This window comes from Pocillopora damicornis, chromosome 8 (assembly GCF_964200805.1).
Source record: "Pocillopora damicornis chromosome 8, jaPocDami1.2, whole genome shotgun sequence".
In the NCBI taxonomy this organism is placed as follows: domain Eukaryota; kingdom Metazoa; phylum Cnidaria; class Anthozoa; order Scleractinia; family Pocilloporidae; genus Pocillopora; species Pocillopora damicornis.
The window spans coordinates 7,192,038-7,207,682 of record NC_142677.1 but is presented as its reverse complement, the minus strand read 5'-3'; the positions used below and the strand labels follow the sequence as shown (position 1 = coordinate 7,207,682).

At 38.6% G+C, this 15,645-nt stretch overlaps 1 protein-coding gene and 1 long non-coding RNA gene across 12 annotated transcripts; one reads left to right on the top strand and one right to left on the bottom strand.

Annotated features, from left to right (window-relative positions):
• Positions 1–182: 182 nt before the first annotated feature.
• Positions 183–14,515, bottom strand: LOC113680197 (uncharacterized). Of its 11 annotated transcripts, none has more exons than XM_089180081.1 (4): positions 10,669–10,782; positions 10,197–10,571; positions 2,349–3,150; positions 183–1,304 (listed from the first exon to the last, which is right to left on the bottom strand). In XM_089180081.1, exons 3-4 carry the CDS (start codon positions 3,111–3,113, stop codon positions 957–959), a joined length of 1,113 nt encoding a protein of 370 aa, XP_089036207.1. In that variant the 5' UTR covers positions 3,114–3,150; positions 10,197–10,571; positions 10,669–10,782; the 3' UTR covers positions 183–956. The 11 variants fall into 11 exon arrangements, with proteins under 11 accessions (XP_089036207.1, XP_089036206.1, XP_027053005.2 ...); XM_089180080.1 differs by lacking the exons at positions 10,197–10,571; positions 10,669–10,782 and adding exons at positions 6,895–7,049; positions 7,140–7,248; XM_027197204.2 differs by lacking the exons at positions 10,197–10,571; positions 10,669–10,782 and adding an exon at positions 14,215–14,515.
• On the top strand, positions 6,821–8,650 carry LOC149041205 (uncharacterized). Its single transcript, XR_016179081.1, has 3 exons — positions 6,821–6,944; positions 8,242–8,360; positions 8,512–8,650. It is a non-coding gene; the product is annotated as an uncharacterized LOC149041205 (long non-coding RNA).
• Positions 14,516–15,645: the final 1,130 nt, after the last annotated feature.

Below are 15,645 nucleotides of genomic sequence, written 5' to 3'. Positions count from 1 at the left end.
TTTTCAAAATCAAACATCAAGGTCGTAAGTATAAAGGAAATAGTCGTAAATTCAAGAAGCTCTTGATTGTCAGACAAATTCCTCCTGGAAGTACCATGGAAAATGTACACAGAACAGTATGGAGAACTTTCATTTTTATGTTAGCATGTCAAGGACTAAACATATGATGCCTCGTCAAAACGTTGCGCTTTTCCCATTTTATTCAAAACTCAACCAAACACATGTACAGTAATCGTAAACATTTGAAATATAGCTTCTTTAACAATAATTATAAACTTCAGTAATCTCTTGAAATTATCACTCTTTCAAAATATATAGTGAACGTATTTTTCATTTTGTATCATGCTTGAATTTTTCATAGATCTTTCAATAATTTAAGTATAATTTAATATCTTAAAATTGCTTTATAACGTCAGTGGATGAACTGTATAAATTCAGCAGAAGAACTTCACGTTTGAAAATAAATTAAAGAGTTGGAGTGTCGATAAATTTTAAACTACATTTACTTTATTTTGGTTCAGGAGATCTTTGAAATCTCCGGGTCTTTCTCAGTGGCCTGGGGCCCGTTTCTCAAAGGTCCCGGTAACTTAACGCCCCGAGAAGCAGTTCTGCTTTCACTAAAGATGAGAGTTTCAAAACTTTTGAAAATTATACACTAACACTGTCAGTTAAAGGTACAAAACAGACTGGTTAGGTTTCCAGAACCTGCTCCTCTACTCTTTAATTTTTGTTTTAAGAATATGCCTTCGGGCATACTTTCGAGTAACAGACTGAAAAAAATCAATCTTCAAAGTCATTGAGGGCATAATGAACAATCACATTTAAACAAAGTTTTATAGGTAATTTCAGGGATACGACGTATAGTGGAAGAGGTTTTAAGTCGAAGACCACGAGGTACCCAAGGCAAAAGAAGGGCGGTACACAGTGTTGTCTTTCCAACATTGAAACACTACTGACTACGCAATCTGTTCTTGAGTTGTCTCAGTCTCTGAAAGCGATTTTGTGGAGTAGGCAAGATTTGTTTGCCCCATCTGAGTCCTCAAGTCTGGTGGACCCACTAACGTCCATTCTTGGTTGAGTGCAATCCATTTGGAGACGTAGCACACGGTCTTGCGCAGCCAGCGGTAGAAGAAAGCGAGTCCTAGAAGCGCTCCAGCGGAACCCACCACGTAGAAAATGATACACGGATTAGACACGCACCTCTGGCTGCCGTCTTTAGCTATGGAGGCCACGTTCAGCGTCATAGCTATGACAAACGTTAACAGCCACAGTATGGGAAAAGGCTTGTCTTCTGGGAGACGCCACTAATAAAGGGAAAAAGATATGACGCGTTAGCCAGAAATTGCAAGCCACACGAATGGGCAAAAAAATTCCGGATTTGATCTAAATTTCCCCTCAGCTAGCACCCACATATAACAACTGTCATCATACGCCAGGTACACTGAGGTGGATGGTTGTTTAAGAATATAAGAAGACAGTGAGAGATAATATAGCACAAAAAAAAGATCTTAACTAATTTATTCCTGTAACGATTACTTTCGTGCGCAAATCCCGCACGAGTTGCTAAGAGGTGAATAGGGAGGGAAAGCAAGAGTTTTACTAGCCAATCAGAGTGTCTTCAACGCTATCCTCTGTTTGCGTATATACTAACATACCCTGTATTGGTATATAGGCTGTTTACGCGGTTGCTAAATGTAGTTCTGGGAAGATCCGACCACATTCTAGCAAGGAACATGAACATAGCAAAACCAACTGCACGTATCCTAATATTCTGCACTTTAAGACAACAACGACCTTGAAAACCACAACAGATAAACGAGGGATGTTCATGATTAAACAATAGACCACCTGTCGTTCCACACTGTTTGTTTACCATGTTTCTTAATGAATTCTTATCGAGTGTCGCTAGTTGGACGTTAGGAGTTTTGAGCGCGCAAATTTTTTTTTGTTTCGTTTGCTAAAACAGACTTTCTCGAAAATGGAAGCAAATCTGACAGGGGAATAGCAGGAATTGTGTATGTTCCTCTCAAAGCTACGGATGCCGAGAAAAAACCCGAGGAAATTCAAAATTATGAAGCTGATAGCTTGGTCTGTTTAAGCGATTCAGCTGATTGGCTCTAAATACAAACTATCAAGTTTAAAAAACGAAAACTGTGTACAGCCATTTTCAGCCATCTAAATGGGTTTTGTGCAATAAACACTTGACAAAGAGTGCACATTTACACGGACATAGAATCCACAGCATTCACAGCTGGGGATCAGTGAAAGTGCTAACGGGGCAAATTAAACGCGCAAGGGCCCGAAAAATACTCCTATATTTCAATCAGAGACCTAAATAGCAAACTCACCTTGCTAAACGGCTTCCTCTTTCGTTTGACCGCTAGCGGGTACAAACACAGTTCACATTTGCTCATAACGGCTCTCTGTAGCCAGCTCATTAAACACGAATGATGTACGAACTTAACAGATCCAGTACACAGACAGGGGCTAATTAAGATTTCAATCTCGTCGTTACTATGGCATATCCTACAAACATCACTTTCAACCTCTGCGCTGTCGCTTTCAGAGAAGTATAGAGTTGTTGTGTCCGAAGGTGACTTATCACAACTTTTTTCAGTATCTTTTCCCTCTGTATCCGCTGTACTTTCCATCTCGATACAAACGCTTTCAGCTTGGTCCGCCATATTCACAATGGTGGTTTCGCCTTCGAGTAAAATTTCTTTTTCTTCTATGGCGGCTGTTACGGTAAGTTCTAGATCTGTATTTTCATTCAGTCTATCCTTTTCTATCATTGGAGCTATTTCCGCTGCACTCTCTCCACATGGTTGTTCGTTATAACGACCTCCCGCTGAATTGCCTAACTCTTCTTGTTCCGCGGAAGTAGAGCTTTCGTGTTCCGCTCTTTGAATTTCATCAGTTTTTGCATCGTCATTTTCCTTATTGTCTTGAAGGAGTATTTTTACTCGTACTGTTTCACTTTGTATTTCCTCAAGCTGTCGAGGACGATCGGTTTTAATGCAGTCACTCCGCTTAAAATTTGAACCTTCTTCCTCAATCGTTAACACTGTCACACAGTCCCCTTTGTCGCTATCAGAAAAGTTCCTCTCAGCCATTCGTGCTCCTTCGGTCAACTTAAAATCCCGTTAAATTCTGTTGGAAGCGGAGAGAAAAAATAAATCAAACATTGTGCAGAAAAAGCAAGGGGAACCCTTGCAAACTGGCACAATTAGGCTATTCTACGCAAGCAAAATACTGAAAATAAATGAAAATTAATTCATATACAGTCTTTATGTTACAAATACAATACCATTGGTGTGATTCACTTATGACCACAAGAATACACGCTATAGAAATCCTTTCAAAGGAAGGTAGTTGAGGAATGGAAATCATTAAAACAATACTCAGAAAGGTTCGTTTTACTTGAATGACCAACCAGAATATAATTTTCAAGCAGCCATCTAAACCATTCGCCTCTTCACGAGAAAAATCATCCTACCCTGATGGATAAAATTTGAATAACAACTCCATGGCGGTCTCGGAATAGGGAAAAATCAATATTTTGATATCCTTTGAAAAACAGGAAATTGGCTTAACCTCTTTACACATCACCACATTAACACGGACCGCATAATCAATGTGTAAAAACATGACAACTTTACATGTACACTTAGAAATTTGAAAAACCCCACTTAAGTCCTTTCGCTCTATCAGTGTAAAATGGTACTGACAGATTTACTGTGAGCATACCTTTCGCAGCCGTCCTAATTTAAAAGAGCATCCTCTTATTGACGACTCCATTGGAAAATAAGTTAATATTTCAAACGAAATGGGCTGAGATGACGACACTGACAGTTGAATTCCATACGGACCTTCGACTTCAAATGGCTTCGTATGGCCACAAAGGAAGACAAACAAACAGGACTCATTTCAAATACATTGAATAAAGCTAGCGAAAAGCTCGTTAAAAGCGACAACGAAAAGCGTCTAAAAGTATCAACGTGCTCTGCAAATATCGGTCGAACCAAATATGAAAAAAAAAAAAAAAAACGTCAGGGTTCAATGACTCTCCTTGTTCAAACTGACGTAAATCTCTTAGTGACGTTGACATTTCAAAAGAATCAAGCAAGTTTGCCGAGGGTTTGTTTGAAAGTGGACTCCTTTTTATAACGGTTGACGGAGTCGAACTAACACGCCAACTGTGGGAAAATGGTAGATGCAGTAGTCTCGCAAATCTATGTACCGAAAGGCGACATCTCGAAGTTACAATATTTTCGCTTTCGTTAAACTTACGTACACAACGTGTTTTCGGTTTCGAAAACAAGTATAAAATTCAAAAATATGAAATTCATGATAGAAACCCGACTTAAACTCACACTTTATCTTAGATCTGTGGATTATAACTTAACTTTGTTTCCTAAAAATTACCCCAGAGAATTGTTCTACAAAAGACACAATAAACTACGGCCACCTGTAGTCATTTGCACATAGTTGATAGTTTTGTGACAGACAATTGGCGGGAAAAAAGACCGCGAGAAAATTAACAACAAAACGAACACTCGAGGAGAGCGTGCTACCCTATGGTGAAACAATTTTGGCCTCTCAGTTTTTTTTAATAGCAATGGGTAACTGATTAAATTGATCCAAACTAATCACAATAGAAAGATCTTTCTCTCTCAAGACTGCGCCAAAACTCCTTAGTTCTGTTGACAGAAAATTCATGAACAACTTATAGAAAACAGGTTCTTAAAGCAAGCCGGGCACTAAAAAAGATCCGAATGTGAGACTTACTTCAACAGTAACAGTGTATTATTTTCAGTTCCGTTTGGTGCCTTCTTTTCTATCTCATCTGGAGCAAAGCCCACGAAATTTGCCTCGATCGATTAGGCAGCGACTTAAACTTAATTCGACCATACATAAGCGGCCTGCCAATATTAGTCGCTAATGTAGCTTGTCACCATATTGAGGAATTTTCAATTTCCCACGACCAATACTAAATAGGCTCTATTGATGACAGAATAACGAAATGTTGGTTTCTCAAGAGTTACAGGACTTCCTATTCAGATAATCTTAATTAGCACTTTGAAAAAAGCACAGGACCCGTAGATAAACCCGTTAGATCAGTAGCACTATGCGCGGGAAAATACCGTGGGAAAACCACAAGAGCACGACGTTGATTGGCAGGTTTGCCGCTGAACATGCGTTGCGTTGTGTTCCAGGTGTCGCATTTAACAGGCTTTTGAATCAATCTTTTCTTTATCTTCAGCGTCTAAGGAAATTTATCAAATAAAAGATCTTTGTTGAAGAATATGGTCACCAGAAAAATAACCCTGAAAAAGATTTCTATCAACTGTGTCGTGACAAGAAGGGCTTAGCTCAGGGTAAAAAAGATTCTATTAGGCACCAGTCGATAAACTTTCACGAGCACGTTTCCAAAAGCTTGGCGCTGGTTCAAAAACCCCTTGAACTCATCAATATAGCAATCCTTTGAGCTACGAAAAATTAATTCATTTGATATTCACGGCAAAGCTCACTTTCTTTTCGGCTCAAAATCTGAATTCCTTTTTGTCTTAAGTAGTTCGATCGTGAAAATATTGGTCCGGATGTTTATAAAAGCCGCGAATCACGTGGGACCGCATTCTACAACTTTCCCCAGTCTTTATTACAAATGCTTATCACATACGTATTCCTTCAACCTTTTAAAAGTGATGTTAATGTGCGCCAATATTCCGGTTTGTACATTACTCTGTTGCACCGACACACAGGTGAATAAGCTACCAACATAGCTTTTAAACAACGAACTTAGCGTACGAACAGAACGATATTTTCCTCATCTTCTTGTACCTCTGCAACGATACTCCAATTGGCCATAATAAATTCAAACAAATATAAAGCAAATAGTACTTTAAATATACTGTTGGTTAATATTCCAAAGCGATAAATTGTGATCCCTTACGTGAGTAACAAGAGGTTTCAGGGCGCGGCCTCCAAAACAGCACAGAAACCCTATGCAAGGAAGCCCTTTTCAGCTTTCCATAATACCCAAATCTGCTTAGGAAACATTTACTTTGCCCTAAGACGCAGTCATTGTGGATAAAAACTAATTTCAGACTCTCTCAAAATCTCAACAAACTGCACAACAAATGATGAGAAAATCTGTCTTAAGTACTTATACTTCACTGTTGCCGAAGAACGAGATATGGACCAATATGGGCCCCTTTATTGTACACATCTACATTTCCTGATGCAAGCCGCTGACAAAACTTAAAGATATCGTCATTTCATAAAACGACTACACGACAGAATTAAAACATCTGAAAACTAAAACAGGAACGCCATGGACCCTCTATTTTGAGAAATTATCAATTATCAATTTTTTAAAATTCGACTTTGAGCCTTTTCTAACAAGCATAACACATGGTAGCTTAGGGCGCAGAATCATGAAAAAAAATTTGAGCATCTGGAATAATTTTCATTTCCGTCGTTAAGTTTGAAATTAGGTTTGTCCTCCTAAATTTTGTCACAGTAACATTAATACACGCTCTCGATTGGATGGCAGCCAGCGCACACAGTGAACGAAGACGAAGGACGTTCGAAACATTTGGTTAACATTAGTAGACGAAATAATTTAAATCAAACGAACAGTTCCCGGCTGAAGCTCACGTCCGCCAAATGAACATAATATTGTGCATTTGGCACGTGCACAAAATTATTCTCCTAAAGAAACTAGCGTAGAAATACTGAGTTCTTTAGAACTGAACCGCAGTAAATGTGGCTGGTTCGAATTAACCACATAACCACACGAATCACAGAATTGTACGAACTGATACGCCTTTGATAAAACGGTTAAAATCGTCTACCCGCAACAATACAAACGCTATTTCTACATCTACTCACCTAACTGCGCAACAAACAGTCTGCTACCAACAACAACAAGTGATCTGGAGGTATGAGATATCTACATGTACCAAACGTTTTTGAGTTCCGCTGGCGCGCTATTTCAACTTAATGGCCCAACCGTTCTGTTCTGGTCAGTTTTAACCTGTTGTGAACTGATGTAAGGCCTCTATGTTAGACTTACCGCTGGTGGTCGCATTCAACGCAAAGTTAAGAACAGCCTTTTAAAGCAATGTTGATTTTACCTTCTGTTGGTGAAATTCATTCTCCTGAATCTCGCCCCATGAAGTTGACGTTGGCCTTACATAAATATTATCTTTAAGAATTTGAAATAATAAGCATCGGGCCAATCTTTTTAACAAGTTCAATAGCTGTCCGCATATCGTCAAAATTTGCATCTATTACAAAAATTTCCACGCCCATGTTAACCTAAAGGTCACCGTTTAGGTTATTTTCGTCTAGATTATAGGCGAGACCAAATTTACGAGCTTGCAATTGGGCTACCAAGTAGAAAAAAAACAGTTGGAACTTGAGGATTTGATGGCGGCTGACACGACTCTCTGCTCTTTGCCTGGGGAATAAAACTCTTGAGCGCGCCAATAAAGATAACGACATTGTTTTCACAGTCGAGTGTAAAAACCGTCTGTACATATTTGTTTAGCTAAAGGCGCCAAAACCATTTTCGCCAACGAACTTTCTCATATTGAATGTCTGATGTAAGAACACAAGTTTTCCCTTTATGAAGGGCGCCGAGTGAGGTGAAATAACCGCCCTTTGGCGGGAACAATCCTAAATCTGCTGATCAAGTTCTGTTGCCACAGTAACAACATCTTCCTTACTATATTAATAACGAGATGATCCACACTTCTATGCTTCATTCAACAATAGCACACTTACTAAAGCAGCTAATTTTAATCACATATCATCGTTTCGCTAATCGAACCACACTATAAACGACTACCGCAGTCACTTTCTTCCCATCAAGTGATCTTCGCGCTAAATCACTCTCGACCGGCTCTGCAACTTCAGCGTTGAAAGACTTTGAACAGAAGAAAAATGTCGCGTCTGAATGCTCAAAGAATGAATCGCTCATTTATATTCGATGCCTTTTCCTCTGAGTGTTTCCTATTTTAGCCGACGACCATTTTTACAGAACAAAAATGAAGTGTGTTTCTGTTTGGGGAGCGAACCACCAGAATTTCCGTAAAAACTAATTCTAAATTGCAATCATTCTCAACATAGTCAAACAGCTGCAGTCGTCAAATCTGTTCAACTCCTCTCAACTTTTTTCTCACGACCGAGTCATTTTGACATTAATTTGATTTATCAATTAATTTTGACCTTCAGCTTCAAGTACCGAGTTCCACGATGTTGTAAACAAGGGACCGATTGAAACATTCCTAGCAACAAATAAAACCGAAAGGAGATGCCACAGTGAAAAAAAGGAAACAATTCAGCAGAATTAGGTGAGGTTGCTAATAATGTGCAACTGAAAAATTGAATCCTCGTCCTGAAAACCAGCCGCGGTCGTCCACGATATTCTGTTACTAAGCTGTACTTTCACTTATGCAGCGTTTGAAGTGCATACTCAAGAGAACAAGTATTTCTTTTTCACAGGTAACAACGGACTAACTAATTGGAGCAATTAATTCAGAGAGATTGGACCTTTAGACTGGTCGCCAGTGAAGACGAAACATATTCGACCAAGATGGATGTCATAAAGAATGCTCTCAGTTACTAAGAGTTGCATTGTGCCTGAATGCTTTTGCAAAAATCTCGGAATGGTGAGAGAGATTTTTTTCTTCCGAGCTTGCACTAGACATTCCGGAAATAGGTCAGACGAAATAAAAGACGAAGTCTCGTTAGATTAAAAAGTTGATTGCTAAGGTCCTTATAGGTCCCTGAGAGCTTGTGAGTGACGAGATCCTGGATTTTGGAATTGTGACAAATGTTACAAAAAAAGGTAATATTACGAAAAAATTCTCCCTTCCTTGAGGGAGAAATTAAGAGGTGCACACGCTTGTTGACAGCGGAATAGTTCCGACAGGTTCCACACACGCTTTCCTTACTATCTTTCATTTGAAAACCATTCTTACTACGTAATAAATCGATGTTTTCCTCTTTACTACTCGCAAGGGCCGAGTTTCTGCCGATATCCTCGAGTGCAACGAAGCATTTAATTTCCTTAACAGGACACAGATCTCTTCCCTGATCTGAAAGTCGCCAGTGATTCTTCAAGTAACAGATAAAAATGGCCCTGAGCATGAAGCACAGACTATATTTTGATAAAGAGCCACCGAGAAACTTGTGAAAATTTCGCATGTTTTCTTACGCAAATTAATTCACAAAGATAAAAATACCATTAATTCCAATCTTGATATTAAGAAACACTCAAGGTTATTGTACCTTTCTGTCTATAAATAGGCCGCCAGATACACGTTGCTTTCTAGAAATTCATAGATTAGAAACGGTTTTCTCCGTATTCTTAGAGCTCAAGAACTCCGTTTCGACAAGCTAATGCCTGTTTATTCAAAGGCTGTTTAGATAAATCTTGTTGAAAACATTTGAAATCGAAAACAATCTACCACTGGCTATGGGAAAATCGAATGTTAAAACTTTAAACCCTAGAACCAAATCATCTGGTTTTAGTTAAGCAAAGGCAATCGCGGTAATGGCGAAATAAAAATTATATTTAAAGCTTTTGACCCGTTTAAAAAATTCCCTTCCTTTCCCTCGAATTAAAATCAGTGTTGATAAATGTTCTGTAATCTATAAATAAGGATGAAATCACCCTACTATTTCAATTAGAGAAGAAACTCGATTACAAGTGATATTACATTGTAGTTAAGAAGCAACTTTCATTTTCAAATAAGTTACAGACATCCTCTCGAGTTGCCTTCCAGCCTGGCAGATATTGACAACACAGCCCACCCGCAAGTAAAAATGTAAATTTCGGGCAACTGAAAAATATCACAAGAGTGCATTTTTTTAAAAATGCCTCACACATGAAACTGAAGTTCAAGCATACGATGAAGTAAAGCTTAAAAAGCTATAAATCAGATCAAAAAAGGAATTAACACAGGCGATGTGACTGTCATTCTAAAATGGAATCGCAAAAATACACATGTGGAACACCGTTTAGTCTGCCGAGCTACGGATGTTGTTAAGCCGACCTCAGTTATGAAAATAAACAACAATAGTTCTCCTCTACGCACATTGCTGTGAGGAATTTAAAAACTTTCTAGAATATATAACAAAACCCTGAATTCGATTAGATTGAAACAGGTTTTGATTTCACTTACAAGGTCAAACGCACTATGGTTTAATATGTTCATCTGATTTTTACGTTGCGTAGATTAGGAAATTATTGACCCAATTTCCGTTGTAGTAATTCAGAGTGGTTCCACAAAAAAAACCTCCCGACGTGTTTACCATTTTTTCCTCCTTCACAGGTTTCGGTGTGTGGTCCGAACAGAGCTCTCTCTAATTCGATGCCTTCACTCTAAACAAGCATTTGACTGAGTGGCATAGCACTTCTATGTCAATAAAATTCCTTTGTAATGCTTAAAAAAAATCCCCAACGAACAACATTTTCATAGTGTGTGAAGAAAGGCTCTGGAAAACAGCACACACTCCTCCTTCTCGGTTCGACGTGACAGCCTCAAGCAATTTACTGTCTTCGAACAAAAGCAGAAATTTTCAATTACCGAAAATCTGTCTCATCTCCTACGTTTGACAAAATATATCCGTTCAAAAACAGGATTGTTTTCCTACCTTGACGCAAAGCTCTTTAACTCTTTCTGTGAAGGTATTTTGTTCCCACGCTGGCTGACGACAGAGGCGAATATGCATTTCGGATGAATTGAAATCGATACGTGTTTTGAAGACCGCGTGGTACAAGCAGATAACACACTTGTGACTGAACTCGCCTCGACTTGCCCTTCAAACAATTGACAGATTTGTAATAGTCCGTCAACAAACGCGCGAGAGTCAGATGTATTGTTCTTAAATTTCGACCATTGTTTGTTGCAAGATGACTCATGCTTAAGACTATTTTCGCCGTCACGCAGGGGCACAAAAATCTTGTTTCATCCCGTCAAAAGTTCGGAGACACCTTTATTTTTCAAAAACCGACTATTTAAAGTACATTGTGGATATAAAATGTGCGACATACAGTCACCGTACGGTATGCAAATTCCACAACACGCGGGCGACGCAGCTGCCAAAAGCGACTTGCTAACAATAAGCACATCTGCCTCTCGAGACATCTATTGTCTTTTACCCTCTCTGAGCTTCGCAATCCTTAATATACCTGAAACTGCGGGTATGAAAAAAAATTGTAAGGGAACTTTATCTGCTTTATGGTGAAATACAAGAAAAATATTCTGGTTAGAAATTGGATTGACGCTCCCGCTTAAGCGGACCGTAACATGTAATTGACGCTGCAGTGAGAGTTATTCATTGTGTGAAATAAGGAAGGTCACGACCCGTGTCCAAACAGACGCGGAATACAATAACACCACGTGGACTCAACCAATCAGAGAAGCGCATACGAAAGTGAGCCACTTAATGGCGCATGTGTTTTGTGAGCACAGAATTGAAACTTTTAAAATTACGAAAACGTTTGAAAAGGCCCACGCCGCGATAATGTTTACTTGACAATCAGTTAATTAGTGGCTCTTCACTCGGAGAAATATCTTTAAGTTTGTGATACTTATCGAGTCCTCGTACCATGCATTTATAAAAAAGCTGTGTCTGTTTAGTATTCGTGGGGACTTACTTTTGCTCCATCCTTTTTGCATGAGACGTACGTAGCATTAAGCAGAAGTTCCTGGTTTACAAGCGGCATTCAGTGGCAAAACAAATTATATCGTGAAAATCAACCCTTGCTAACAGGTCTGAGATAAAATAGAACGAATTGAGGGGCTAATCTCTGGGATGGGGAGAGGAGAAGAAGATATAAATTGTATGAAACTTAAAACTTAAAATAATGTTTCTCTTCCCCCTGTTTCTCGATTCCAGAACTTAGCACTAATTCAGGTTACAGGTCAGGTCCGACTGCCAACGTCTGTTTCTTTACCAAAAGAGTTCGTAAGAATCTCAATGGAGATTGAAAATTGTGCGAATTCAACATTCAATTTAGACTACGACCAATACCCGCTTTCGGAAGAGTCCGTTACAAGAGTCAAAAAAAAAAATCTGAGAAAAAAAATGTTGATGCTATCACAACGGATTTCGCCGAAAAATATAACTGGGGTTTGGGTACGAACAATGTAAGGGAATTCACGCTCAGTGAGGGGTGAGTGAATCAAGCCATTTCGTAGCCAAGAAGAAATGTACTCGAAATAGATTCAATATTTCAGGAATGTTATATGTAAAATATAAAAAATCCCAGATGTGGTTTGAAGTTAGCTGATCGAAGATTAAATAAACATGCTTATATGTTACATACAAGGAAAGCTTCGAAAGACACACTGCACACTGCATTCATTCAGGTGACACGTGCATTGACTCAAGATTCGCATGTGAGTGTCAGGTTGTCCCTTCAATTTGAAACTAAATATTTTCCGAACCATTGAAATGATTAAATATGAGACTCAGAGAACTAAAAATACAGAGATCTAGAGATCTGGCGCACTGTGTCAAGGTTCAGCTGTTAAGACAAATTATATGCCGAACGTCAATCAGTTGTGATGATGAAAAACGCTTGACCTTATCAAAACGATCAAGAGGGAAAGAAAAGATTAAAATAAAATCCACTTAGTATCCCAGAGGCTTGGTCAGTAGGCTTAGACAGAAATCATGATCATCTGATTAAGGCTTTTAAGCTTATTAAAATGATTTTGACTGAATCTTTTTCCCCACTTCCCCTCGTGAAGATCACGTTTTGACTCTTTGCACGTGCAAAACTTTTCATGTCTTGAATAAACCTCGCTTGCAAACCACCACAAAGGATAACATTTCTATCAACACTGATATGCTTTGAATCAGATAGCACGTGAAAAAAATGGCTGCTTTCACAAAACATATGGATTTGTTAAAAGCCTCCCGATACATAGGCAATTGTCTTACATTTGTTAAGCTTTATTACACAGGCTTAAAGTGAAACTGTAGTAATAATGACGGAACTGTGTTTCATTTCAGCTGATGGCTTTACAGTATGTAGCAGCTTACGGCCACAAAGTTTCCCTTCATAAGCTCTAGAGATACTTAGAACCCTTGGACTTCCATCATGCCGTTCATTCTACGTAAAAAATCTTAAGATGCCTTGATCGAGGTTTTTAATCGCACTAGCATGTACAGCTGTAAGAGTTTCTTACACGAAGTCCTGGAAGAAAACTGCCCTGAGTGGCCTTATAGTGACCCAGTGAAGAATTCTAAAGCGTTTGTCAGTCCTTTTAACATATACAACGTAATAATCCGATAAACAATTTTTTTTAAGGAGAACTTTGCGGGGTACTGAAAAGGGTCTTTACAAACAGGATGAAAAAAATAGCATCAAGTAATCCATCACTGATAATTTCTCTTTTGACGTAAGGTCTCAGCTGCGTTAGTGGGCTATTCTTTAACATTAAAAACAATATTATGAAACCTAAGAGAAGACGGAAATAGCAAAGGAAACGCGTTTGAACGGTCAGCTGTATACAAAACCCCTCTAAACAAGTGAATTATGGTGATATTTGGTTTTGAACTTAACAAGTACCAGATGGACAGCTTTGGGAACTCTGACCTGTTTGAAAGTAAAGCTTGATTTGAAAATTGCTTTGGCTGTCCACCAAGATATAAAATAGTAACTCGGCCAATTGTGTAAATTACTTATTATTTGATTTAAGGCGTTACCATGACATGATGATTACACACACTGATGACGCCGATGAGTTAGCCAGTGATGTAAAACTCATAGTAGGAAAACTTGGCGCCGATAAACTCACAAAGGTTGTTGGAATTTACCTTGAATACTTCCAAATTGAAGTGGCAAGAGTGCGTCGACCAACTGTATCTCAGGAGGCTTTCCTGTTTCGGGTCAAATTTGGTGTCTCCGATGCTTTATTATCTTAAACTATAGTAACGAGTTACAAAACCACAGGGGCAAGAAAAGGGCATGATTATTTCAAATGCGTGGCATCATTGAGCTTTGGAAATGGATGCTAAGGGAACTTAACCAATGTATGTTTGAATTAATTGAACGTTCGTCTCTCTTCACTGTAACGCCGATGGCTCTACGGTGAGAATTGTAAATTCTACGCGACTTTCATTAGTAAAACAATATCTTTCTGTACATAAGTCTTAAAGATTTCTTGAATTTTCGTAACTACTCACCAAAGAAAGGTCTGAGATTTTTCCACTGTATCTTAAACAATCTCCTTCGCTAGGACAAGCTTGACTTCCGGATATCAGTGTTCGATTTCAATCATCAGCGCTCGAAGAATTATGAAGAAGTGTTCGTTCTTGCTCTCTACGATTCTTTTTTTTTTTCAGCTGCGTGCAAGATTACTATTAGTGCTTTGTTTGTGGTCGAGATGCGTGCAGATTCTTGAAATGACTTGCCCTATGCTCTAGTAGGTTTATAGATACTACTGTATAATGTTTATCATGTCACTCTGTCTTTGTAATAAGAGCCAAGAAGGTTAATTGTCTAACAGTTTTTGAATCTCCTACGTGCTCAAATTAGCTGATCTAAAATCGATTACAAAAGTGACGTTCCCTTTTTTAATATCTTCTTTCAGACATCTTTTGTATCTAGTTTTAAAGCTCTGATGGACACAAACAATACTTAGATTAAGAATTGTCATTTATGTAACGCCCCCCTTAAGAAATTCAGTTTAAGTTTCACAAGTCGTGGAATTCAACTGATTACTAAACACCTTAAACATCATTTGTAAACTTGTCAATGATAGTATTTTGAAATAACAAAAAACAGGATACCAGACTGAAAGACTCCTGAGTTGTTATTTAAATTGATTCAACATAAATGACCTTCTTCTTGAACTATGGGTAGAAAGGGAAGAATACAAAACACTTATTGACTGAAAGATCGTGCTCTAAATCTTGTGTTGCACGATGTCCTAGGAAAAACTGTTATTTCATGTCCACTATAGTTTCTTTGAGTTCATCTCTAAATAAATTTATGCAAGCCGCGTTCCCGTGTAAACAAGATGGTTTGTTGAAATATAGATGTTTCTAAGATGCCAAATCCAGTTACCAAATTAAATGGATTTTCAACCCTTCCTTAGGAGTCTGAGATTAATTAACACACATGATAATCTAGTGAAGTGGTAGGTTCTAGAGTAACAGATATGTCAGTAGTCTAAAGAAGATGTACATTAGATCTTTCCTATTACACGACCTATTGATTTCAAATCCTCCAAAGAGGATCACGCGAGAGAAACACAGGGGCTTCCTTGTTCGATTAGAGGTTGGACAGGGACTGGGGGAATTAAGTGCCGGTAGAGGGTGCAATTTTCTCGCTGTTGGATGTATGTGCAACATTTAAAGCTTTGAAATTTTGTGCGGCGTGGATGTTAGATATAGAATTTGCGTCACGATATAATAGGGGTCACTTTGTAGTAGGTCGTGATCAACGCCGGCTGCCAACGAGAAGTGCATGCCACATTAAAGGTGGAAATGCTGGTGAGCCATCGTGGCGCCATCGTTCTATCAATTTTTCTTACACGAAGGAAAGGCATTTAAAAAATTATCCCTCGTCATCTGTGAATAAGCTCTGAAAAAGAGCTGTTGGCGAACGTACCA

What these genes read in the sequence shown, in the direction of transcription:
- LOC113680197 (XM_027197204.2), bottom strand. Translation starts at nt 3,113, where the DNA reads ATGGCTGAGAGGAACTTTTCTGATAGCGACAAAGGGGACTGTGTGACA. An exon ending in AGAGGAAGCCGTTTAGCAAG is followed by an intron (nt 1,305 to 2,348) that starts GTGAGTTTGCTA and finishes TCCCTTTATTAG; the next exon opens with TGGCGTCTCCCAGAAGACAA.